At 28.3% G+C, this 22134-nt stretch overlaps 1 protein-coding gene across 1 annotated transcript in view; it reads right to left on the reverse strand.

The window, feature by feature from the left end:
- The window catches only part of Hmt4-20 (Histone methyltransferase 4-20), a 67379-nt gene that overhangs the window by 14845 nt on the left and 30400 nt on the right, over window positions 1-22134 (reverse strand). The window contains 2 exon segments of the mRNA XM_067287460.1: window positions 10567-10753; window positions 17272-17384. Coding sequence (XP_067143561.1) covers window positions 10567-10753; window positions 17272-17384 — 300 coding nt within the window.

Raw genomic sequence — 22134 nt, forward strand, 5'->3', positions numbered from 1 at the left:
TGTCAATTAATGCAGTTTTTATTAATTTATTTGATTTAGATTTGACTGCAGTGCATACTGATCAAATGTATCTTTCCCACATGTGCATTAAATTTAATTTAAATAGCAACATCAAGATACTCAGTCACTAACTTCTGAATCGATAGTCCTGTCATTAATTGGTTGGGCCATCAACTTTCTTTAATATAGAAAGTATAGGGAGTTGACTATCTATGACCAGTTCTTGCCAAGTATATATGTTTCAGTTGCTGAACAAGCTAAGTTCAAAATTTTGTTTATAAACCAAATTGTTTGAAAAGTGTTGCATTCAAAACCCAAGGTTTGACTGTATATACAAATATAAACAAACAAAACATTTAGATGTTTATATTAATATTTGCATACGGACCATTTATTTTGAAAGTGGTGTAAGTCCAGTTTTGGAAAAAATTGAGAAATCACATAATATACATACAATTTAGTGTAAACTTTTTATTTATAAACAATTCACACTTAACATTTTAAAATAACCATACGTTTGATCAATTAAAAATTCATTGGTAAATGACATTACATAATCATTGATTATGAAAGTGGTGTAAGTCCATTTTCTGCAGTGTAATTAAGCACTTGGGTTGTCCATAAATTATCAGGTCAGTCCATAAGTCCATGCGCATTTTTATGACCTTGAGAAAAATCTTGTTTTGCTGTTAAAAATGTCAGTCTAATGTGATAATTTTTACACTGAAGTGTTAAATTGGATCTCATTCATATAATACTGTTCAGAATTGTAAACATTTCAGTTGTTTATTTTCGTTAAAATGGAAGTAACCGACGAATATAAAAAACATGTTTTATACTTTAAGTGGTGAGAATGCTATAAATGCAGCCAAAAAAATAAATACTGTACATAATCAAATTGTAATTAGTGCAAGGACTGCGCAGAAGTGGTTTGAAAGATTTAGAAACAACGATTTTAGTGTGGAGGATAAGGCTCGTACTGAAAGACCCATTGACTTTGATGATGATGCTCTCTCTGTACTAGTTGAAGCAGAACCATCTTTAACAGTTGATGAAATTGTGAAACGTTTAAATTCATCCCATAGAACTGTTCATAGGCACCTACAACAAATTGGAAAAGTTTCAAAGCAAGGAAAATGGATACCACACGAACTGTCAATAGCTAACCGACAACAACGTGTAAACATTTGCACATCTCTTTTATCCCGTATTGCTTTAAAACCTTTTCTTGGTAGGCTGGTTACTGGAGACGAAAAATGGATCTTCTATAATAATGTTACGAGAAAAGGACAATGGATGGATCGCGACAAGCAGCCAAAACCGACTGCAAAAGGTGGGTTGCATCCAAAAAAAATTATTTTGTCTGTTTGGTGGGATATGTCGGGTGTAATTCACTTTGAGCTGTTAGAACCTAATCAAACAATTACAGCTCAAATGTATTGTGAGCAATTAGAGCGTTTAAATGAAAAATTGAAAAAAAATCGACCGTCGTTAGTGAACAGAAAGCAGGTTCTCTTGCAGCATAACAATGCCAGACCACACGCTGCAAAAATAACTGTACAGAAACTTGAAAGCTACAACTGGAAAATTTTACCTCATCCACCATATTCGCCAGATATTGCTCCCAGTGATTATTGTCTTTTTCGCAGTTTGCAGAATTTTTTAAGAGAAAACTTTTGAGGATGAGAACAATGTAAAAAAGGCTATTTCTGAATATTTTGATTCAAAACCAAAATCATTTTACGAAGACGGGATTAAAAAGCTACCATCAAGATGGCAAGAAATTGTACAAAATAATGGTGAATACATTATAGATTAAAATAAAATTTAATTAAAATTTTTTGCTGCTTTTTTTGTAGATAAAAATACGCATGAACTTATGGACTGACCTGATACATCTGCATTTTCCTTGAACTTTTACTCCCCCCTCTTGTCCAAGTTTGTCCAAGTTTTTGTAACCCTTCCCCTGTTTGGATGTCCAACATAATGCAACCCCCATTAAAACCTTCATCACTTTATGAATGATAGATACCATAAGTGGAAATGAAACATACAAGAAACTTTGAAATAAATATAATAAAATGAATAAACTGTATAAAATTTAATGAAATAAATGGATGTCCACTAATGCTCAGCCCTCTTGTCCAACTTGTCTTAAGGGAGGGGTTAACCCTCTCTTAAGACAAGTCGCTTCCAGTGTGGACATCATTTATGGACAGCCCTTTACAACAGAGGAGTAAAACTACGAATTTTACCAACAAATGTACAATTTAATGGAATGGAAAAAAAATCCATGTAATGAACCTAAATGAAAAGCATGGCAAGATGTCTAATGGTAAGCTCATAATAATGATAAACTTATAAAATAGTTTAACAATAAGTAAATATTTTCATTTTCATTTTTGTCAGATGAATGAAACATTTTTTAAAACAATTAAAAGACACTGGAACACTAAAGGAAAATAAAAAATGGTGATCGTCTAATTTTTGGAACGACTGTCTTTTAATTGTTTTAAAAGATAAGTAAATATTTTTAATATTCAGAATAAACAACAGTATTTTATTTCTTGTTATTATATATAAACAAAATCAGAATAAAACATAATGTGTTTCAAGTGAAATTGAGTTTTACATAATAGAAATTTAATGAATTTTACAGTTCAATAATTATGAAAGTGGTGTAAGTCCATTTATGGCCCAGAAAAAATATATTAGTTTAGTTAAATTCACATAGAAGTCTTTATGCAATCAACTTACATATTTCTAAAGCCATAGAAACATTGTCAAACTTAGTACACTTTATTTATATTTTTGAAAAAAGAAAGAATGGACTTACACCACTTTCAAAATAAACGGTCCATATATATATATATATATATACAAATATTAATATTATAAAGATATATACATACATATATACCATACTGAGATACAAGTGATAACTGGCTGAGTGCCATAGTGGAAGTTATAGGTCATGGGTGCTGAGTCATCTCCAATTGGTACTGTAAGTTACCTAGTATGGTTATATCTAAATTAATAAGTTCTGAGAGGAAGAGAGAATCAGATGAAAATCCAGGTAGTGTATAACTGCCAATGCAACTGTATGGTAAACAGGATTTGTGGATTCGAGTCCTGCTTTGAGTGGATTTCTTTTCTTCCAGAACCTTCTATATTAATTAATAAATTTTGCAAGAGATAGCACCTAACACCTACTTCTAGTGCCAAATTACTTAGCATTTAATTATTAACCGTAGTATATAATACCATTTAATTACTAACAGTAGTAGTATATAACAGTAATATAACCTAATATAATCCACCAATCATTTGAATTTAATATATAACTATCAGGTTTAAAATGTTTATACTTGAATGTAAGTGTTTTAATTCTATCATATTTTACACTAAATGATGTTTGGCAAGTGATATACCAAACTATTCAAATATCATGGCATGAATGGTAACAAAATTTCTTAAAAATGTAAGACTTGATTGTGGTTACATTTAACTTTTTGATCACTATGCGCATGCTCCATTTATGTCATACAATTGACATTTAAAAAAAACTTTTTTTAGTATTCTATAAAAATAATGTGCATTGGGATAATTTTTAAATTTGAAATTTTGTTAGATATCCATAAAAAGAATATGTATTTGAAACTCGTAATTAAGTTTGTTTTGGATTCACACTTTTATAAGAAAATCTGGATCTGATAAAGTTTCGAAGAAAGAGAAGGATCCAAAATTTTGTCTGTTTTCTACATACAGGACTTATTGGAATTAAACAAGGTTTCTCAGGTGTGTAATCTATGAGTTACAACAGTTATGCAGTTATTTCCAAGCCACTAATCACTATGCCAAATGCTAGATGCTAGATGCTGAGTGACATGATATAAGAAATGCAAATTCTGGACCTAAACAAGTGAAAATCAATTCTATGGTATGATTATTACAATTCAATATATTCAGTTCTGATTATTACATTAACTATGGTAAGATAAACTTTGGTTTATCTGTCCATAGTTAATGTAATAATCAGATAGTTGCATCTGGGTGTGATGAACACTAGAGGAACAATTCCTTTCAAACTACTATCTGAACAAAGAAGTTTGATAGAGGTGATATCATGGTTTGGTGCTGGTTTCCATAGCTTGAGTCCAATAGTTGTTATCAATAAAACTACAAATGCTGTGTGGTATTGGGACATTCTAGACAATTACACACTTCAAACATTGTGATAATATTGTTGGGAAGACCCCTACATCTATCAGCAAGATATAGATGTAAAATTGAACTAGTCAGCACAAAGCCCTGATCCCACAGACCATCTTTGGGATAGAGTAGTGTCAGTTGCATGCATTTGAAGACTGTACGAGAACAAAACTAAACTCATGGTTACATTAAAGGCTGAATGTAGCAACATTTCATTGGATTTTTCTAAAAATTTCATGAAGGGTATGCTACAAAGAGCAATAGCCATCACAGTAGCCAAAGGTTCTATCCCACAATATTACACAGTAAATCGTGTGTTTTGTCTAAAACTTTTGTGTCCAAATATTAATGTATAATATAATAAATTGTGTAAAATATTTGATAAATTATATATTTTTAAGTATAATAAAAATAAATTTGTCTATGATCCTAATCCCAAATGATCCCTAGTTATTTATTAACTTCCAAATAAATCAATTGACTCCTCAGAGGCTGCACGCAACCTGATTGAAAACCCTGTTGTAAATGTTCCTTATAATATCAGAGTTTCAAAATTTTTTTATTAAAGTAGTATATGTAATATTTAAATATGTATATAGCCAAATCCTTGTATCTGGAATCCCACTACAACAAATCCCAGTATTGTAAATTTCTTCAAAGTCTATTTGTAAAATTTTGAAAGTTGTACTAATAAAACTAAGAAATATAGATCAATTCTGTTTCCAGCAATTGTTTTGTTTCAATGGCTTTATGTCTGTGTGCAACACTGCATTTTATTAAAAGATTTAAGTGCAATCTTATAGACTTGTTTTAAGCAACAATAGGTTTACCACCCCATTTGTTTAGTTACATTGTTCTGCACTTATACACTATTTTAATATAAAATGTTGGAAAACAGTTGGAATTTTTGCCATAAGAGATAATATAAAAAGCCCCATTATCAGAATTTCTATTAGTCAACTCATTTTCAGGATTTCAGTAGATTCAGGGATAGGGCTATATATATATAGGGTGTCCCAATAGTTTCCATACGTACAAAGGTGAAATGTAACTTTACCCATAAAACATTAAAATGTCAGCCATTAAGATTTGTGTCAGTGGATTGATAGAACATGAAGACAACACCACCCAAAACACTGCATGGTGGCTAGCCCATTGGTCAGGCACAAACCAATGACCAACTACCAGTGTTCAATAATTTTATTTATTTGGCCACTGTGGGCTTGATTTGTGTCATTGTATAGAGACTTTTGGGACACTCTAAAATTATAAATATATATATATTTATAATATTAGAATTATAAACTTTATATTATATTTTAGATTATTATATTATTACTATTATATTATATTTTAGAATTATATAATTATAATTTTAAACATATATATATATATAATACTATATAAATTATAAACATATATATATATATATATATATGTTTATAATTTTACTAATACTAATTAATAATTTTAGTATTAAAAAGCAAAGATATTAAAAAACTCTAAAATCAAAATTAATATATAAATAATTTTCTTGTTGAGATGGAAAAGTTAGACAAAAAATAATTTTCATTTTCTTCACATCAGTTGTTTTAAATAATTAGTGTCAACATAAATTTTCACCATATTTTCTCTGTTTAAAAAGCAGAAATTCTTCATCTGAATTCCAAGGATAGGCTTAAAGAAGTCTGTAAAGTTTTGATTTGAATTTGATTTGAATTGATTCAAACACTATACAAATTCAAGGAGTCAACACATTTTTCAGGACCTTGTCTCATCATCAGCTGACAATGAGACAAAAAGGTCTGGAAAAATGTGTTGACTCCTTGAATTTGTATAGTGTTCATTGGAATTAACTTTGATGAAATCAATTTCAAGAAATAAATATAACTGTTTAACTAAATAGCAGTTAGAAAAATTATTTTATTTTTCAAATTTTTAATAATTTTTTTAATGTTAATTATTATTGTATTAATATATTGTTACAATTACTTATTGTAATTACCATAATTTCCTGCCTATGATCTACATATTGTGTTGAAAAAACTTAAATTTGACTGTAAATTGTAGGTCACTGAGTATAACGTGAGAATTTTTCCACATCAAAAAAATCACTCTAAATTAATTTTACTTTTTATTACCTTAAGAAGTCTTTTGATATGCTGAAATATGATGGAATGGAATGTCTTGTTATTGTTTACATGTCAAGCAGATGCAAAAGACAAAAATGCTGACAACATTCACTTCTATTTATGAATGAAACATAGTGCTGTATATACATGCATAGGGCCTTTGATAAACATCTTCAAGCCAATCTTTGTTCAAAATATGTTTTAAGCTTAAGATATTTTAACTTAGATAACAATTAATAGAATCTGATCTGACACCTTAACCAAAAAGATAATCTTCATGACAACTTGAATGACATGACGCATCTTCATCCATGATATAAAGAAAATCTGTTCCGATAATGGATCAAGAAAGTTCTTATAGTAGTGCAATTTATGATATGCACATTTCAATAAAAGTGACTATTTAATGAAATTGTCCAATCCATTAAAATAAGAAATAACTACTGTCTGGCAGCGTTAAACAGTTTTTATTATCAACACAAGCACTTTTGACATTTGTATCAATAATAATCCATTCTAACCCAGCTCCTATTTTAACTAAATATAAAAAAAACACCTTATCACTGGGGAATTTAAATTACTTTGCTAAATGTTTTTTGGAGGAATCTAAAATCATTAATGAAGTATGCTCACCCTCTACAGCCATGAATAAAGGGAAAAGCTGAGATTTTTAAATCCAAACTTAGAAATAAACACATTAACACCAGGGACAGAGTAATTTCCAACAGCATGGAGACATGGATCTCCAATGGATCTCCATGCCGTTGAAAATTACTTGGGACTTGGGACAAGTAAAAACAACTTGTAACATTGTACAATGATATTGGACAGTTGTCATTCTTAAAAATTAATTAGTTAAGTTATTGTATTAATTTTTTGGGGATAGTTCATTATTATTATAGTAATTTAGGATTTTAATGTTAAAAATTTTGTTAACTATATTCTTGTTAAATCCATTTTGAATTCGTAAAGAAATGTTTGATGTTATGTTGTTCCAAATTTGAATGCAATTTACCTGGCAAGGGCTCATAAATAGAGCCAAAAAACATTTAGTTAAGTAATTTAAATACCCCAGTGGTAAGGTGTTTTTTATATTTAATTTTAATGAATGTCATCTTCACGCAAAGAACATGACTTTGAAACATTAAATTTAAAAAAAGAGGAACATTAAATATTCAAAAATGGAATATTTATTTTCAAATGCAATGTTAAATATTCAGAAAGGAATTCAAATTTTTCCAAGTTAAAATTAAATCAACATAGGCACAAGAACAGCATGCACCCAGATAAAAGTAACTTTTTCGTTAACACATTGCATTAGCAGTGAAGTATCATTCCATTTCAGCGCACAATTCTTTTCCATTACACTTCTAGAAAGTTCTGTAGTGCACTTGTTGTTACAGATATCCTTCTGGTGTTCAGTAAGATGGATTTGTAATTTTCTTGTTGTGGCCCTGATATAAAAAATTATTTGCATCGCCATCAGCCATCGCTATGTAATGGAACCAAATAAACTCCCAATTTTCTAGTGTGGAATGTTATCATCTCTATCTCTATCTCTATACATCTCTATCATTGCAGAGGAGCCTGTACAAGGTTATTTGCAATTTAGTCAGAAGAATAAGCCCTTATTTCTTAAAAATTTTGGTGATGCATAATGAAATAGGCCCTAGGTGTAAAATGGAAGGGATTATAAAAGCAAGAAGCTTCACTCTTTCTATAATCAATGCAATCTTTTATCTGGAAGACGTTATTTATTGAAAGAATAAAACCATATAATAAATCTACATTACATCTTCCAAGAATTTGGATATCACTTTTTAAAAATTTGGGCATTTAACATTTATGTTGCCATGGTATTACCTATTTGCTATAATATTAAATTTACTAACTGCATGTAAATGTTTATCTTATTTATTTTTATCTAATTTTATTGTTATTTCATACTAATTAATCTCTATGTGAATGCCATTCTTGTGCTATGTTGATTTAAATTTAACTTAAAAAAATTTGAAATCCTTTTTAAATATTTAATGTTCCTCTTTTTTTAAAATTTTAATGTTTCAAAGTTATGTTATTCACCTGAAGATGGCATTGATAAAAATGTCAAAAGTGCTTGTGTTGATTACAAAAACTGTTTAATGCCAATAAACAGTAGTTATTTCTTGTTTTAAATTAATGGATAATATTTTGGTGAATGATCTAACCATTTTTATATTGTCCAATGTTTGCCACTTTTAGCAAAAATGAAAATTATGCATCATATAACAGCCTCATTTCTGCCTCTACACCTGAAATGTCACAGTTTTACAGATTGACATTTAGTGACAGCACTGCTACTATTGCCATAGTCAGTTGTGCACTCTAAAACAATTTTCTCATAACACCAACAAAACCTTCAAAATTAAACCAGCAAATATATTTTAATATAAATATGCTATGACAAAACTTTCGATCCTAATTGAGATCTGCTTCTGCTCAAATTGTTCGATAAAAAATTAGAATGCTAATAGAACAATTCTTATATTTTAAAATTGTTGGAACAGATCCTGAAGCAGATCCCAATTAGGATCAAAAGCATTTGTCATAGCATATTTATATTAAAATATATTTGCTGGTTTAATTTTGAAAGTTTTGTTGGTGTTATTTACTAATATATAATCAGCTGTGGAAAGATTTAGAACAATGTTCTCATGAAAAGAACATGAAAATAATGAAAAGTATCACAGAGGACTTGCTGAAGCTTGTGGTGATGCACTTCCACCATTTCCAACAGTATTCATCATCTACACTCGTTATACATTAAAATTTGGTCTGTACACCAAATTTTAATATGTACCAACTTATAACAACTGGAGAGGGACAATATGACTCTGAAATGCATTTTGTTAAAGGTACTTACAAAGAATAAAAAAGAAAGTTATAACATACTGAAGCCTTGATAAGTTTGGAAAAAAACAACATTATTGGGTTGTTGAAATAATAATTTGACTATCAAACTAATGTTGGAAATAGAAATGCTACATCATCACAAGCTTCAACAAGTCCTCTGTGACACTTTGCAGAGTTCCTTCCTTGTGTCACTTGTATTTTGATGAGAGATATTTGTTCCTTTCATGAGAACATTGTTTCAGAATGCACAACTGACTATGGTGACAGTCAGTATAGTGCTGCCATCAAACATCAATCTGCAGAACTACAACATTTCATGTGTTGATCTCTACATGAGATGGAAATGAGTCTGTTATATGATTCATTTTTTTGCTACAAGTGGAAAACAATAGACAATATCATTGAGAAATCACTTTTACTGAAACAATCCTTGTATTTTATTATAAAACTTTTTGAAAATACTAGGAAGACAACTAAATTCAAAGGAATCAAACATTATCCTAGGAGCATTATAATCAATTCCACATAATGACTGTATTTTTATTAGTCATTTTATATATTTATCATCAATTCACCTTAACTTTATTATAAATTTCAGATTATAATGATAATCCTGGAGTAGTTTTCAGAAAGTGTTTTGTTTTAAATTTTTGATTGCTAATGTTGTAAATCTAGGATGAAATTAAACATGAATAAACATACAAGTTATTCATATACAAAGCTTGTGCTTAATTATCATTACAGAATTACAGTATTATATTTAACATTTGGTTGTTATACTAGCCATTAGTGTGTGTAACCAATTGTTTGGATTCAAAAAAAACTTTCATAATATATCAGTTTTAATCATTGTATAACAGGGTCTGACTACCATTTCCAACGTTTTATAATCCTGGATTTAAACTTTCATTGTATAATTTTAAAATAAAATGTTTAATTTCTTTTCTATATTTAGGAATACTTTTTTAATTATAAAATATGCTTACAAATTACATCATTTCATTGTTGATGTGCTAAGAAAGAAAATAAATGATAATGCAAACTTGTGCTAATTATATGCTAAACTTTTTTGAAAACAAAAACTTGAACCTGTGGATTATATGCCACTGTAGATTATAGGCAGAAAATTATGATACTTTCTACAATATAATTCTACACAAAAATAATTAATCTTTCAGGCAATATTTTATCAGAATTTAAAAACTTTCAGGAAGAGATCCTTTTTATAGACTACAAATCCTAAAAGTTAAGAGCCTCCGATTTAAAGTATAATTTAAAATTTTGTAGTTTTTTGTATCTTTAAGATATGACATCAAAATACAAATCTTACTTTACAGTTAGATCTGCAGTCATGATTAATGAAAGCTGCAGGACCTAGCCATAATTGAGCGCAATTTTTTCTGCATGAATACATAACACTGAAATCATTTCTTCCAGGATGCAATAATTGTGCTTCTTCTTCTTCAGTTAGTTCTGCAATACATCCAACTAAAAATGGAATTTTTTCATTTTTACACCTATTAAAAGAAAAATTCATAATTATTATGAAATTACAATTGACATGTTTATTATTTTATTTTTCTAGTTTTATTTTAAACTCAAATATCAAAGTTAACAAGAATAAATATGAAGCATATCCAGAAAGTGTTCCGTTTGCAAATAGTGCCACTTCAGCATTGCAGTCAAGATTGTGCACATGCATGCTGACTTCCTTTATCCATTGGAAACAACAGTACCATTTGCATACAATTGGCTCTGCTGACTTGTCATTCTGTGTGCTTACAATGTTCAAAAAAATCAAGTGGCCTGTCACCTATGAAATGCAGTCTGTTATTTGTTTCTTGAATGCAAGACATACAAAACTGGCAGACATTCATCGTCAACTGTGTGAAGTAAATGGAAAACAAGCCATGAGTGATTCAATAGTATAAAGATGGGCAAGACACTTTAATAAAAGATGGAAAATGGGCATAATGATCCACAAAGTGGCCAACCATCTGTGGCTAATGAAAATTTGGTACATATGGTGATAGAGAAAGTTCATGAGACAATTCATCATTTTGCACTTTTCTTGCATTTTCCACAAATTTCACAGTCACTTCTGCATGAAATTGTGCCTGATCAGCAGGATTTTCAGAAACTGTGCTCATGCCTGCTAGATGCCATATATGTTCACTGAGAAACACAAAATGAAATGGGTTGGCAGTATGTCGACTATACTACTAGATAATGCCATCTGACAGTGTGTTTAAAATCCTTTTTATAACACAAGCACTTTCAACAATACAAAATCATTGTCATCAGGGTAGTGAACATCTTGTATTTGGAACAGAACCTCACTAAGTACAGTATAATATTCCCAATATTTAAACATTCAAAATTCACAATGGAATTTGAGGCTTGTGAATTCCATTGTAAATTTTAAATGTTTAAGTGTTGAAAATTTTTTACTTCATATAGTGAAGTTTTGTCCAAATTTGAGATGTTCACTAGCGTGAAGACAACGATTTTATATTGTTAAAAGGCATTATAAAAACAATTTTAAGGCCATCTGACTGTGTGTATCTAGTATTATATAATATATTGCATGGAGTTTAACATGGTATCTTGACTTTCCTGACAGAATAAAGTAAGGTGATAAATTCCTGAGCCACATCATTAGTGACAAGACACAGACATTCCTTACTTTCCCTCAATCAAAATAGTAGTCCATGCAGTGGAGGCACAAATCATCAAGCAAGAAAATATTCAAGCATATCATTTCAATTCAAAAGATCATGTGCACAGTGTTTTGGGACAGAAAGGGCATTTTTCTTATGAAATTCTTGCCTCTAGACTCAATCAATACAGGATCTATTGAGAGACACTGAAGAAACAGCATCATGCAATCCAGAACAAGCAACTTGGCATGCTTAGTCAGATTGCTGTGTTGCTTCATACTTCTTGCCCACTTACTGTCACCAGAACACAAGATCTCATCATAACATTCCATTGGAAACAATTAGATCATCTTCTGACAACCCCAACCTAGCACCAAATTATTTTCATTTGTTCCTGCATATGAAAAAGTCTGGTGTCTGGCATTTGTGTAATGATAATTTCAAAGCCATTGGCATGTGATTTGCATCACAGGCAGCATCATTCTACAATGGTGAGTACCTCAACAATGATGAAAACTATGTATAAGGTACATACCATACATCTTGTGGCAATAAATATGGTTTGAAACTAAATTATCATTTGTTTTTAATAGTCCATTGGAACATACTTTCTGAATACACCTGTTACATTATATTGTTACATTCTTTTCTAAGTACGTAATAATGTTTATAATTTACTGAGAAATACATTAGCAGTTATTGGTGTTAATATTATAATAAGATACTCATTAAAAAGACTATGTTAGTTTATATCAGGCATGAGCAACCTGTAGCCCTCTGTTATGTTTTTTTATGTCCACATATTATTGAGATCCTTAAATATATTTATGTCATAAGTAGTTTAAAGTAAGTCCACATGTCCAGTGAACAAAGATCATGAGGCTGTAAATGATAAATATGAATTTTAATTATCCATAGCATTCACATTTTTTTCACAAATAGTATACTTGGCAATACATAGGAATTGTGAATTGTAATTAGCAAGTTTAAATAATCATTCCATACTAACATAAACTCTTTGTGTTTGGGTCTACACTACTATTTAGAAATATTTAGAAGTAAAAAATTATGAGGTTTCTATACAATTAAATTATATTTGTACCATAACAAAGTTAAAGTTCAGCAATATAATGAGTACATTAATGCAAAGTAATTTTATACAGTCAAGTCAATGATCTGGCAACTAATGTTTATCAAATCAGGTTAAATCTGGTAATAAAAAGAAGTATTCAATATTCATATATGTGGCAATGTCAGCTGGAAAGTTAATCATTTTCTTTCTCAAAAAGAGAAGTTTTTTCAGGCTATAAAATGTAATTTTCTAAATTTGTCAGATTTGTTCTACTTGCAACAATTCTTCATACATTTACATTTCCAGGATAAATGTTTTAAACTGATATGCTTCAATTCTTCATACTGGGGTGTATATGTATACTCCAGTAAGAAGAATTGAAACATACCAGTTCAAAACATTTGATCCAAAGAATCTGAAGATCTTCAGATCCATGGAAAGGATCAAAAAATGTTAGTCCTCCTTTCCATGATTATTTACTGGAGTGTTGATTCTACAAAATGTTTTACTACTATAATTTCAGATTTTTAATAAACCTTCATAATTTGCTTTTTCAAAAAAAAAAAAAAAAAAAAAGCTATCAGATGAAATGAGAATATTTCAGTAAAAGTAAATGAACCAATACTTTTTTGTTGAAGAGAAAAATAAATTGCTGTGTTTGCTATGTGCAGAATCCATGTCTAGATGTAAAGCACATAATAGTAAGGGTCATTACACTATCAAGCATTCTACATATAATAAATTTCAGGAAACAGCAGAAAGTTCAAAGTAACACTAACAACACAAACTGGGAAGCTGAAAACATTTCTAATAGACAAATGTTTCTGATAAAATTATGCATATGAACTACTGTATATTATTAGCAAAAATTACGAAGCATTCAAAAATCTACTTGGATGGTGAATTTGTAAAGGATGCAGGATCATTCCACAGTGACTGGATTTGTTATCTTACATTTCTCATTGACATTACATCCATTTAACATTAGAAGCAAAAGCAGTTATTTTTTACTGAAAATTTTTTGTTGATTTAATTTCTCTGCAAAAATTATTGACATCTAATGGCTTTTCATTACTTTATCCCAAAATATCTTACTATTGTATAAAAGATTTCATAATTTTTTACAGTAAGACACAATTATGAATACTACCTTTAAAATAAGTTATGACATCACCATGAGCATGGTCCACTGAAGAGGAACTTTATGATCATGTTGTAGAATTAATTTTTATTAATTGGTTTAGCTGGTTTAAGTTCCAGAAGTAAATTTTGTACAATTGAAAGGTTTTATTTTGCAATAGTATACAAAAAATCTGATAAAAGTGTAGGGAGTAAAATTGCAAAATTATGAGATTCAAATAGCAAAATAAAACATCACGTATAATGGAGATTTAATAGAAGACAAAAAAATTAGTCATTGTGTAATTGTAATTTTTGAACAGAAGTACTATTATGGCATTATAATAGAAATGAAAAAGCTGGTGAGCATATAAGTGCAATAGAGTCTGTTGGAAAATGTTAGTAGTGGCATGAAGAAAAAGAACAAATGTCTGAGCTGCTATTTTGATATTTGATTTTCTACTCTGTGTAAAGAAAAAGGAATGTTAAATCTTTCTAAAATGACAACTAGTAATACATTTGGTTCAATAATCCAGAATTTAACCTTAAAAAAATGCAAAAAGTGTCACAAAGTACCCTGGTTTAACAGTAATTAAATGTCTGAAATTTTTAACAAAAAAGTATTTCCCATTCAAGAACATATTTTACAAAATAAAAGGTATGTTTTTAAAGTATTTACTGTATCAATAATTTGATCAATAAATAAATGTTAATAATGAATATTTTATAATATTTTAAGTAACACAAAATATTCATTAAAATTACAATTAAAACGATTAGTCAAAAATGACTGCTATCATTTTTCTTAAATAGTCAAAACCTATACTGTTTGTAGCACTAAATAGTCTAAATTTAAAATTGCAACATACAATTAATTCATTAACAGCATACTCATATTAAAGCCTCTCAAAATAAAATTTAGATTTGTAAAAGACAGTTTAGAAGTGTGTTATTATTTTTATAATTAGTACATACTTATTTTTTATGATGTCTGAATATGTTTCCTTTTCTGATGAGGCCATTGACAAAGAATTTGATTCAAGATTTAACGACGTCAGAACGAAAATCATGAATCTAGACCTTTATTTCATATGCATTAAATCATAGGTTGAGCTGACGTAAAAAAACTTCAAATGAAATTGAATGAACTTCTGCAAATGGATTTCTAAAGCAAAAATTTTATTAAAAAACCTTTTATTACAATATTTTGCAATCTCCAAATAAAAAGACTTTTCAAAAATTGTAAATATTGCTAAGACACACTTTGATATTTAGGGATATTCATAAATGTAAACAATTATTTTCTTGAATGAAAGCTATTAAATCAAAAACAAGATCAAGACTGACAAATATATTGAAAAATTCATCAATAAGTTGCAAATCCAAAGTTCTAACATTAAGTATGGGTATTTTTTTTTAAATTTTTTATCTACAGTTTAAAATAAATTATATAATTTTATTGCTTATAAATGCTGCATATACCATATTTTTGCCTTAAAAGTTGCACCATTGTATTTGATGCATCATGTTTTTTCAAGTTAATTTTTGGAAGAAAAAATATTCTTTACAGTAAGAGAGACATTCTAATTTTCAGATAAGTTTCAGGTACAAAAAGTACATCTTAGAAGGCAAAAAATACAGTAATCTTGATATGAGATTTGACTTTGAAACACTAAAAACATCAGCTTTTAAGTAAATTCTTCATAAAATCAAATGTTTGTCATGTTTCAGCCTGATCTCACATAAAAACAGTGTAGTATGATCTTTAATATAAAAAGGTTGCCCATGCCTGGTTTATATAATACCACTTTATATAAAAATTTGTAAATTCTTTAACTGCATTCTTATATATTATGACAAAAATGATATTAATATTAACAACTATATAAAATTAGCAAATATATAATAATTTTTTCCATTTTACTTAAGTAAAAAATAATTTTATAAATTTTAAAAGTTTTATATATTTTTTTAAACTTAAAATTTAAATGGAATGAGATAAATATAATTATATAATTAAGTAACTGAAATAAATTTCTTAAACATATCTATAAAGTTTTCAAAATATATAAATTCTCTAATTTCTCTAATATATAAATAAATAAATTCTCTAATATATAAATTAGTTTTAATTAATATGATTAACTTTTAATATTTATTATTCAAGTTTCCAAAATATGATATATATTTTATCAGAGACAAAACTTCTAACTATGAAATAATAATATAATTTTATAGTTTGACAAAGATATTAAAACAGATAAAATGCTAAAAAAGTTCTTACAAAAGTTGCTGTAAGATTTATCAATAAAAACATAAAAATAAATATTTTACATCATTAAAACAACTAATTATTGTAACTATTTATGAATGTACTGTACATTAGAAATACATGTATCACAATTATCCAAAAATTTGGTTTATCTGAATACAGTTGAAATTACATTAGTATTTAAATGAAATGAAATTTTAATATTGAAAAATAAACAAGCCCAGCTAAATAAGTTTCTACTGTATTTTTAAAATAAATTATTTCAATAATTTAAAATAAGAAATAATAACAAAGTTAAATTATTGAACTATGTTAAATTATTTCTTACCAATCACAAACTAGAATTACATGACAGTTATAACTGATGATAAAGTAAAATAAATGCAAGTTACTGGATTTTAAGACTATTATGTGCATATTTTCTATTCCTTAATTAAACAGATATTTTAACAGATAGTAACCATTAATGGCATGCAATAGCTAACACAAGTATAAAAGTTAATCAAAAAAAAAAGCAACTGCAAAATTATATCATAAATTTGATCTTACTACTACTATCCGCATAATAATTCTGTCCATTAAAAAGCTAAAATATATGTGACAAAATTTTTTAATGATTTTTCCCCCCTCTCTAGTTTTCATTTTCTATTATTTACATTTAAAACTTCTTCCTATATGTCCTATAAATTCTAAATTTTTTAAAACTGATTTTACAGAACACTATCTATTTAGAAAATACACACATTATTTGTATGATCTCTATGTTTAGATAAACAAATTTATAAATTAATTCTGAATTTCAGAATAATGTTTCTATCGATATTTTTTTTTTATCTAAGAATTACTTAAAATTATCAATCATATATATATCATATTACTAATTATAAAAGATTATAGAAAACATTTTTATACCATTTTCTTGTAGCACACATTTTAGCACCTAAATGATGTTCTCCTGAATACCTATTACATGGTAATACTTCAAATCCAGATTCTTTATCAAAAATTCGTAAATAACGAAATATCTAGAAAAATACAATTTTATATATAAACAAATTTAAAATTTCTTTTATAAATAATAAAAGTTACATTTGTTATTTTTTTGGAAAAATATAATTGTAAATTGTATTCATGTAAAAAAATTAAATAAATAAAATTTCACAGTTTTCTTAACCAGTTTGATCTTGTATGAGAAAAATATAAATTAATTTATGTAAAAGAGTTATAGTTTATATCAGGGGTGTCCAACCTTTTTATTTCTCTAAGCCACACTGGAAGAAGTCACAGAGTTTTGGGCCACAAGTATATCGTGGCCTAATCCTTAAATATACAAGTATATTTAAGGATTAACATACCTAGATTATAGTAATAAGTATTAAAACTTTATCACAAAAAAGATATTTTAAAAAATTACTTCTACAGACACTTAATTTTTACTTAGAAATAGATAAATTCATTTATTATAAAGGAGACAAACAAAAATTTATTTGAAAAACACAAATATTTGTTTTATTTGGGTCTCTAATTAATAAAAAAAACAAGGAAACACCATTTTAAAGTGCATTTTTATTCAACTAATATATTTATAAATAATATGTAGCCCAAAAAGTAGCCAATGTGCCAAATGATATTTTTTACTCCAAACTAAAAAAGGATAGCCAAATTTGGTGCAAAGTAGCTAAATCTTGCAATGCTGTAAAAAATATTAAATAAAACTGGAGTTGGGACTCAAAGAATTATAGATCCAAATTTGGGAAAAGGAGAGAAAGGCCAAAAGACAAAGAAGTGAGAAAGGTTAAAAAATTAAGGATCAATATTTGCATAACAGAAGGTCTATTTAAGCTTTCTCACTACTTTTTATCTTTTGGCCTTTCTCTCTTTTCCCTGAATATGGGTCTATAATCCTTTGAGTCAGAACTCCAAGAACTCCTTTATTTAGTGTTCCTTCCTCATTCACACATTTCCAAGTATTTGAAAATATTTCCTTTCCACACAAAAATAAAATATGTATAAAGGTTTATGGCTTTGTGAAACTTCTTTTTGAGGTTTATGCCGTTGAAATAACTGAATAAATAAATAAATAATTAAAAAATTTGTCGATATTGTTTACATGTTTATTGGGCTGCATTGGAACCTGCCATGAGCTGCGGGTTAGACACCCCTGGTTTATATGTTAGATTATACTAAATTATACAAAATTTAAATATTACAAAACTGTTAAAAAGTATTCATACTTCATTAAATATCAGAACTTCATCTTTTTTGATATTAAAATTTTTTTTTAAATTCTTTAATTTGCTTGCATAAAACAATATATTCTTTCTTACAAAATTAATCTACTTCTCTTTAGTTTACATCTTAAAGTCAAAATATTTTTAGACATTTATTGATAGTGCTATAAATTTTAAATACAGCAAGTCCTCATTTAATGTCATTTCATTATAACATTAATGAGAAAAAGAAATATATTTGTAATCATTTACAATTATTGTTGTTGAATTTTCTTTATAAATAATAAAATTGATTCTCCAAGGTGAGAATTAAATTCCCAACTGGTAGAAGGCTGCAAACATGATTCAATAAGAATAATATTAACCAAATTTTTTTCTTGAAAATACACAGGGTTGATTTAATATAATTTTCATTCATTACTTTCACTATTTATCAAATAATGTGAAACTACATGTATATCCACATTAATAATGTGAGAATTTGATCAATTAAGGGAGTATTTTAAGTAATAATTAAATATTTAAAAGTAATATTTTTACTCCAATTCCCCAGGAAAGGGCAAACAAAAGGTCAAACGGGGAAAGGATGACAAGGTGGAAAAAACCCACACACATCCTATTTCTCCCAATGTCTTCAACAATAAAACCAATCAAATATCCCTCTAAATCGACAAGTATTACTCAGGTTGACCTCAGGTATACCTAAGTCCTGAGCTTAGTATAGGCAATTAGTCATGATAACAACTGACAAACAAACAAATTTATGAGGTAGGATGAATCGCAATAACGGAAAGAAAATGTCAATAAATCATCGATACATCCAATTCTTGACAGCCCATATCCGCAAAACCCGGACCCAAATCAGTCTTAGAATGTATTACATCATAAATGACCCTAAACAGTTCTCACGCAAAACGCATATAAAAAGGGGTCATACCCAATCATCTGAGTGGACATCAGTAGTAGACAAAGGACCCACAATAATCGAAGTGGACAACAGTGGGCATCAACATTAGTAGTCTCCCTTGATGCCATATTCAGCATACATCCAAGAATGGACATCTCCGGCCCATATAGGTCAATGACTAGAAGACTCGCCTTAAACTCGCCATTCCCTCGATAGAGAATCCTCCTCAAGACTATAGAACATTGTCATCTCGATGATCAACAAAGATTTGAGGTATTTTGGATAGATATCTGTAAACTCTCTCTTCATATTCAAGAAATTAAGGATGCACTTGCAGTATAAGAATTAGAATAGTCACCACTTTATATGATTATCATTTAATCGCATTTAATCACCTATTGTGTATGAATTTGTATACCCTTAGAATTAGAGATATATTAAATGTTTGTTATATTGTTTATAAATCTGGTTACCTATCTTAATTGAGATAAAGATGCCTATCAATGACCTCACTAACCCCCTCCCACTTGATTTTAGCCCTCCTAGCCAACTGACAACCGTGAATGGGCTTAACCATTCCATTGCCGATAAGAGGGTCTAGAGTTCCCTTCTCTAACTCCCAGTTCTCACAATAACATAACATATAAGGCATAATTTAGTGTCAAAGAAATTGTAAACAAACTTGCCCTGTTGTATCTTCCATTTTTAATTTATATGACACCCTCTATAATTTATTGGAATCACCAAGTTGTTTGTTTTGGTGATTCCAACAAACTATAATTGATCCCTTGGTGATAGGAAGTACTCTTTACAGTTTGCAAACATTTATTCTTCATAAAATTCTTATAAATTCCTTATTTCATTTTATTCATCTTTACCAGTGATAAGGATTTAGTCTCCCTCCTCATACCATCTACCACTACAATTGTCATCACTCACTAATTGCCATACCACTGCTATGATTGCCATCACTCACTGATTTCCAAAATTGGGTAAATAATTACCTTAATTGTTTTCATTAATCTTTCTTAAATATAATATGAATATCTCACATTTATTTCAATCTTTCATATTATAGAAGTTTTGGATCTTTAGAAATTTGGTGATGGTTTTGTGACTGGAAATATGTCATAGGAACTTAACTCTTGTTTATGTCATTTAGTAAAATTGATTATGTTACACATCAGTCTGGTTAACATCACAGTTTCCAAGAACCTAATGACAATATTAATTGAGAACTTGCTGTACAGCAAATGTTAAATAAAAAAATTATTATATTATTTCAATTTCATAACCACTCTATTTCAAACTGACTATAATCAATCCCTTAATGATAGGAAGTACTCTTTACAGTTTGCAAACATTTATTCTTTATAAAATTCTTATAAATTCATTATTTCATTTTATGTGAGAACATAGCCATATTTTTATTTTTTTATAAAAAATAATAAGCAAAACTTTAGTAAACTGTTAAATAAGCTATATTCAAATTCAATGTAATTAACAATTAGAAGAAAAGGGTTGAAAACATTCGTGCCTTCCAAACTCCACTGTATTATTGTTATTTGCTTTATCAAAATACACTAAACAACTAATAATTCTCTGATAGAAATAACACCAATAAAACAAGAGTTCTTTAGGATTTAACTTTATATATTTAGTTGAACTCTGTTATAAGGAATACAAGGAATATGGTTATAATGAACAAAACACAATAACAATTTTAATTTACATGCATTTCCATACATTTTCTCACAGTTATAATGAACACTTTATGAATATACCATGCAAATTTTTGATATTTATGCAAACATATTAACATCCTTAATTGTTCAAGTAGTAAGAAAGCAGTACCAAATTCTTGGAAGAGATAAAACTAAAAGGGTTACTTAGTTTTAGGACCACTGGATAATTAGTTTTATGACCCCATGGATTACAGGCCTATTTATTCTTAACTTTCTTTTTGGAGACAGCCCCTCACTTTATTGAAATAGCTTCCAGCCTTGCTCTGCTAATTTACCTAATCATCACTATAATTGTAAAATTGCCATACTACAGTGAACAATAAAATAAAATACATTTAACTGCTGTTTAAATAATTACAAGAACTATCCAGGAAAAAACAATAATATATCTCTCTTTCAGAATAATTGCAATATTATAGTACAGTACTGTACTTTATTACTCTAAATACAGTGTATTAAGAGCAGCTATTTGAGAAATTGGTTTAGTTTCATATACAAATGTTAAGGTTTAACTTTTAAATATTGCATGCTTTTATTTTTAGTACACAAAAATCAGTGTTTCAATTTAGCACCCCCACTGTTAATAGAACAATTGATGTGGATAACAGTTTTCTTTTAGTTAAAATATAGAACAAATATTGTGGAAAAATGAACAATGAAGAAACGAAGAATATGGGAAACATTAGTATTATATATATGGGTCATTATTTGGGACTGGAGGAAAAAACCAATAGATGTGAGAAAATGATTGACATGGGAATGGTAGATCAAGGTTTCACTGTATTGTACTTAGAAACAAACTCTTCTATGAGAAAGATGTCTATGAAGAAAAGAAAATGTCTCTCAGTTCATGAAAAAGTAGAAATTATTTGTAAGTTAGAACATGATACTA

The sequence above is a fragment of the Centruroides vittatus genome, unplaced genomic scaffold (assembly GCF_030686945.1).
Source record: "Centruroides vittatus isolate TY-2023 unplaced genomic scaffold, ASM3068694v2 scaffold_464, whole genome shotgun sequence".
Classification (NCBI taxonomy): Eukaryota; Metazoa; Arthropoda; class Arachnida; order Scorpiones; family Buthidae; genus Centruroides; species Centruroides vittatus.